A 6,607-nucleotide genomic window follows, 5' to 3' on the forward strand; every position below is an offset into this window, starting at 1 on the left:
CTCTCTCTCTCTCTCTCTCTCTCTCTCTCTCTCTCTCTCTCTCTCTCCCTCCTTCTCTCTCCTGTTCTTACCTCCAGCCAGTCTGTGTTGACTCGTTGCAGCAGGAAGATCACCTCTCCCTTCTTCAGGTTCAACTCCGCTTTTCCGTTGCCGCGAAAGTCAAAGATCGCCTAGGAGACACACACACACACACACACACACACACACACACACACACAGAAGAAACCACACACACACACACACACACACACACACACACACAGGTTAGTGAGAGGGGAGAGGAACGAGAGAGACGGACACATTCAGCACAAAGAAGAAGCGAAGAGACGCTGAGAGCGGAAAGGTAACACACTCTTTATTTATTGTGTGTGTGTGTGTGTGTGTGTGTGTGTGTGTGTGTGTGTGTTATTGAGGAAGAGGAGTAAAGGACCTGAGTGTGTGAGAGAATGAAAGACAGGATGAAGGTTCACTTGATGTGCTCCGTTACGCTGCTGCTGTCTGTCGTATTTTAAGATTTCAATACAACTAATGATCATCATCAAGAACTCTAGATATCGCTTTATGACATGTTGAAGCTCCAATTTAGGTTAAATCCTCAATCCAAAGGTTTAACAGCTAATCAATCATTCATAACTCACATTACAGTCATAATGCAGCACCGCTGTGTGTGTGTGTGTGTGTGTGTAAGACAAAGTAAAAAGCATGCACAAGGAGTTTTTAAAAGTGGTTCAGCCTGAGGAGATGATGTGTGTGTGTGTGTGTGTGTGGATGCTCCACCATCCTGGTTAGCATCGGTGCATCTGGAATAAAAAACCCGGCTGCCAGAGTTGAATTAGCATTTAAAGTAGAACTCAGTAGAGTCATTACGATGCTTTAAACCTGTTCCTGTCCTTTACAAAGAGACTGAAGTAGCCTGTTACACACACACACACACACACACACACACACACACACACAATAAGCAGCTTGACAGATTCACAAGTTTGTGTTATGAAAGAGATGATGTGGGACTCTGAAAACAGGGAGAGAATTACAACCAGAGTGGGAGGACGAGACCGGAAAAAAAAGAACGAGGAGCGGTTAAAGCAGTGGGAGGGAGGTGAAGAAGAAGAGGAGGAAGATGAGGAGGAGGAGATGAGGAGAGTTTAAGTTAAACAGAAGGTTCAGGCTGCACAGATCACTGCGCTTCTCACGTGGTGGTTTTTATAGCGCGATGATCCTCAGAGGACACCGAGCGAGTCTCTTTATACACGACACCAGATTCCACACAGAACGTGAGCTACACGCACCAACAGACCTGCTGTCAGTCCTCTGAAACACCAGAGGACCACAAACAAGATGAACCGAGAAGAGTCAAACAGACTAAACTCCATAAACTAACCTCCACTACAGAGAGGAGGGATTATAATATCTGTAAACTCATATCTCATGTTCATGAACTACTTCATCACCTTCATACAAACCTGTAGAGAAACAAGTCCTCCATGTGTTATAGAGAGACTGAGGTTGAACTCATGTAAACTGTTTGATTCAGCTGATACATACATTTACTCACATGTAGATGTTTAACACTTCCTGTTTCTAAAGCTTCTAGAGATGAATTGTTCTTCCTTGTCCTCAGACGTGTAAATAATGTGTTTATCAGTGAATATTGGTCGTTTACGTCTCAAACGTCCTGGTTGACTTGGTTCTGTGGTGGTAACAGCAAGTGTGCTTGAACATACAACGTGTTGGGATGTTTCACCTTTACAACTTTTAAAGTGCTTGTTTTCTGAATGGAGTCTGGCTCGATTGTTGCTATGCTAAGCTAACATAGTAGCTGCTCCATCAGCACTCAACATATCATCGTCATCTAGGCGTGAATACGGCGGCGACGTTGTTGTTTGTACCAAAGACAGTCTGTGGTTTACAACACTTAGAAAGACATTTCAATCCTCATTTCTGATTCTGATTGAATCAAAGAGTTAAAATCTACCACAGATGCACCCACAGCGGCATCAAAAGACCAGAATGCATTGCAGCCACAGCTTTGAGTCTTTCATAACGTGTAGATTACACGATGGCTTCCTCGGTGACATCTTTCTAATTTGACCGACCCAGCAAAGCACACAATGAATTGTTCCATCTCCTCTCACTAATATATATATATATATATATATATATATATATATTAGTCTAAATGCAGCCACACAACCCTTCGGTTCATTCGGCCCTCAGGAGCAATCATCCTCTGAAATTAGACTCGCCCCTCCCCCGCCTTAATGAGCTTGTTAAAACCTCAGCTCGTTATCTGGCAACAGGGAGGTGGAGATGAGAGTTGAGGGTTACTTTCTTTTCTCTCCCCCTGACGTTTAATGAAAGTACATGGCCCACTTCCTAGACGGCCTGGAGTGAAGGATCATGGGAGGACGTGCTTGCTTGCGTATAAGAATGAGCTCAGGTTGTGCGAGGAAACTACAGTATGCATTTATTAATATTTAATATCTATGTAACTAACAAACCTCGAGAGCACAAACGGACACAAAGCAGATAAATAATATCAGATACATAAATTCTTCAAGTTGTTATTGTTCCCGTGTTGGCAAGTAATTTAATTTTTAGACATTCAGCAAGATTAGCATTTATTTGAAATCATATTTCTGGGAACCTGAAGCCAAAGCTTCATGTGTTAAAGCTGCATTCTCTCTAGTGTCCACCAGGGGGCGACTCCTCTGGTTGTATAGAAGTCTATGAGAAAATGACTCTATACACCACCTTATACGGCATCAATCGTCGAACTCGAGGCTTGAAAACGTCCACAAACCGATGAGACGTCATGATGACTACATCCACTTGTTATAGACAGTCTGTGGCAAAAAGCCATAAACTACAGAGAGGAGGGATTGTAATTATCTATAAACTCATATTCATAAAGTATTTTATCACCTTTATACTAAACCTGCAAAGAAAGAAGTCAAGTATTAAATGTATTATGAAGAAACAAAGGTTGAATATCCTGTAAACTATTTGATTTAGATGATAAATATTGACTTTAATGTAGATTTTTAACACTTCCTGTTTCTAAAGCTTCTTAAAATGAATTGTTCTTCAGACGTGTAAAGAGCTGCAAACGAGTTAAAGACTCACCGACACATCAATGATTGATCTTATTAACCGTCACATTCAACGTTTCTTCCTGGTGATTCCAAGCGATAAACCCGCATTGTTAGCATCATGCTAACTGGGAGCATTATGTCCCACTGAACTTATGAAGCATGCAACAACATCAACCCTGTTCGGGGCTAAGCCCGAGCTAAATGCTAACGCTAACAACGGCTCTACAGTGACAAATCGCCAGCGCTCCCCTCTCATTGGTCAGTTGTTGGGATGGAGTCACACACACACACACACACACACACACACACACACACACACACACACGAGAGAGCTAAAATAAATGTTGAGTAGGCCGGCTGCTTCGTGAGTAGAGCTCACCAGTGTTTTACTTCTGTGTGGGAGAGAGGGGAGGCAGAGAGAGAGAGGGAGGCAGAGAGAGAGAGGGAGGCAGAGAGGGTAGGCAGAGAGAGAGGGAAGGGGGGAGTAAAAATGGAGTGTTTGCTCCGAGTTTGGCAATAAAACAGATAGAGTGTGTGTGTGTGTGTAGAATTTAAGCACTTTTACAAGCTGCAGAAACAGAAACTCTTCACCTGCAGACGCACGCGCGCGCGCACACGCACACACACACACACTATAAAAGAGGAAATTATTTCCGCCACTTCTAAACTGCAATGAACTTATTTATAATATCAATTAATCAATTAAATGTTTGGTCTATAGAACATGTCCATAGCGATGGCTGTCATCCATTATTGCTCCCACACACACACACACACACGGCTGCTGGTTTAGTTTAAAAATAGACTACGATGGTTTTAAACTGAGTGTGTGTGTGTGTGTGTGCGCTCTCGTTATTCTGTCTTCATGAGGACCAGCTGTAGTTTTAGACCATGTGAGGCCCTTTGAAGGTTTGTTTTGGGATCTGTTTCTGGTCACGCTCCGGTCGGGGAGTGTTGGGCCGTTTAGTCGTAACGTTATCCATCTAAAGGCGAGCTGATGGAGGAGGTAATTGGCAGGTCGTCACCACTTTAACCTCCTGCAGAATATAAACGCTGTTCCTCTTCTCTTTGTTACGGCTTCGGAGTGAAGAAGGCGTGAACGGCATGAGGAAGAGGAGGAGGAGGAGGAGGAGGAGGAGAGGGAGACAAACTTGACCTTGGGAAGAGAACGAGCGAGGGGAGAGGAAACGAGGACACAGTTAAGGGTTGTTTAAGGGGAGGAAGAGACGAAGCGAGGAGGAGGTGAGGGAGGCTAATAGGAAAGGAGAGAAGGAGACAGATATTTAAAAGAAGGAAGTGAAACAAGGAGACAAAGCGTGAGACAGCATTTGATGAATGAATTCATCCTTATTGATTTAAATCTGTGTTCTTTCTATTTTAGTGCTTTTATGCATCTCCAGTAAAAAGTAGTGTGCGTGTGTGTGTGTGTGTGTGTGTGTGTGTGTATGTGTGTATGTGTGAGACAGGATCACATGGTATATTCATTCTTCGTGGTCGTTTGACCAAAACGTTGTTACTCTGTGGGTTGCCATGGAGACTGTAACCGAAGCAACAGCAACAACAACAACATATACTGTATATTTTAAACGTGGCTCCACATTACCTCGGCCCGGGGGGACGAGAAGCGGTCCATCTTTGGTTTGACCGTCTTCCTAAGAGACAAAAGAAGAGTTTGATTAATGATGAGATACCTTCAGGCTCAGCTGATGTTAGCGTGCAAAGCTAAGCTGGTGAACAAGGTAGAGATCATACGATAGCTTTGTGAGCGTGACGGCATTCTGATGTTGTCTTTTAGCTCAAAGTGCGGCCGTAGACTGAGTAAAACATGGACGCTGTCTCTATGACGTGAGAGAGTTTCTGAAGTTTAAAGATGGAGAGAGGTGGAGCAGACAGCTAGCAGCTAGCCTCCTGAGACAACACACACCTGTCACTCAAAGAGGCCACGCCCTCAATCATGCTTAACTTTAACCCTTAGTATAACTCAAACGGGTGAGTTATACTTAAATTCATCCCTGTAACGTTGTGATGAATGTAGATTTTAGCCGTAGAGCGTCACCATGATTGTTTCTGCTGTAAAGTGGATGAGTCCATGGGGACTGACTCACTTTGGGAGCCTCAAGTGGCCATTTGAGGAACTGCAGTTTTTAACACTTCCAATCACTGAGTGTTGTTTAAAGAAGCAAAACGCATCGTGTTACTATTATCGTATCGACTACTGAAACAAGAGCAGTTCAACGTGCCAAGGCTGAATGAAGCTCATCATAATAAAACTACAAAAATAGGAAATGCCAGAGTTCCTTTGTAATGTTCCAACACATACAAGTAAAAAGGTTGAATGCAAGAGCAGAGAGGAAGTAATGAGAGTCTGCGTTTGCATCACTTCCTGCTGAGAGAGTCCCTCTTTACCACATCTCCTGCTGCAATCTGACCACGGAGACGTGAGCCGTTAACAAAGAGGAAGTGGACCGTGAACCAGTTTACCACCGTTTTCTCTGAACGCATGCGTCCTTGCCTCCTTCCCTCTCTCGCATTTATGAATGTTCTCCTCTCAGGTTGTGTCGGTTTAAATCCATGTCTGTCCAACACGTCATCATTGTATCATTTTAGACACGTATATACACATACACACATGTACATATATACATGTACACACATATGTACATACATACATGTACACATATGTACACACACACATACATGTACACACACATGTACACACACACATACATGTACACACACATGTACACACACACATACATGTACACACATGTACACATACACATGCATGTACACACACATGTACACACACACATACATGTACACACACATGTACACACACATGTACACATACATGTACATACACGTACACACACATGTACACACACATACACACATGTACACACATGTACATACACACATGTACATACACACATGTACACACATGTACACACATGTACACACATACATACATGTACACACATGTACACACATACATACATGTACACACATGTACACACATGTACATACATGTACACACATGTACATACACACATGTACACACACACATGTACACACATGTACATACACACATGTACACACACACATGTACACATGTACACACACACACACATACACACATGTACATATACACATGTACACACATGTACATACACACATACACACATGTACACATACACACATACACACACACATACACACATGTACACATACACACATACACACACACATACACACATGTACACATACACACATACACACATGTACACATACACACACACATACACATATATACATACACATATATACATACACATACATACACATACACATATATACATACACATATATACATACACATATATACATATATACATATATACATACACATATACACATATATACATATATACATACACATATATACATACACATATATACATACACATATATACATACACATATATACATATATACATACACATATATACATA

The 6,607-nt window shown here is 42.2% G+C and overlaps 1 protein-coding gene across 1 annotated transcript in view; it reads right to left on the reverse strand.

The window, feature by feature from the left end:
- Positions 1-6,607, reverse strand: part of ncf4 (neutrophil cytosolic factor 4) — a 16,017-nt gene that overhangs the window by 6,391 nt on the left and 3,019 nt on the right. The window contains exons 3-4 of the mRNA XM_031878284.1: positions 4,699-4,747; positions 72-170 (exon numbers count right to left, since the gene is read on the reverse strand). Coding sequence (XP_031734144.1) covers positions 72-170; positions 4,699-4,747 — 148 coding nt within the window. The remainder of the gene's footprint in view (positions 1-71; positions 171-4,698; positions 4,748-6,607) is intronic.

Source organism: Anarrhichthys ocellatus, unplaced genomic scaffold (assembly GCF_004355925.1).
Source record: "Anarrhichthys ocellatus isolate YVR2014 unplaced genomic scaffold, GSC_Weel_1.0 scaffold171, whole genome shotgun sequence".
Lineage (NCBI taxonomy): Eukaryota > Metazoa > Chordata > Actinopteri > Perciformes > Anarhichadidae > Anarrhichthys > Anarrhichthys ocellatus.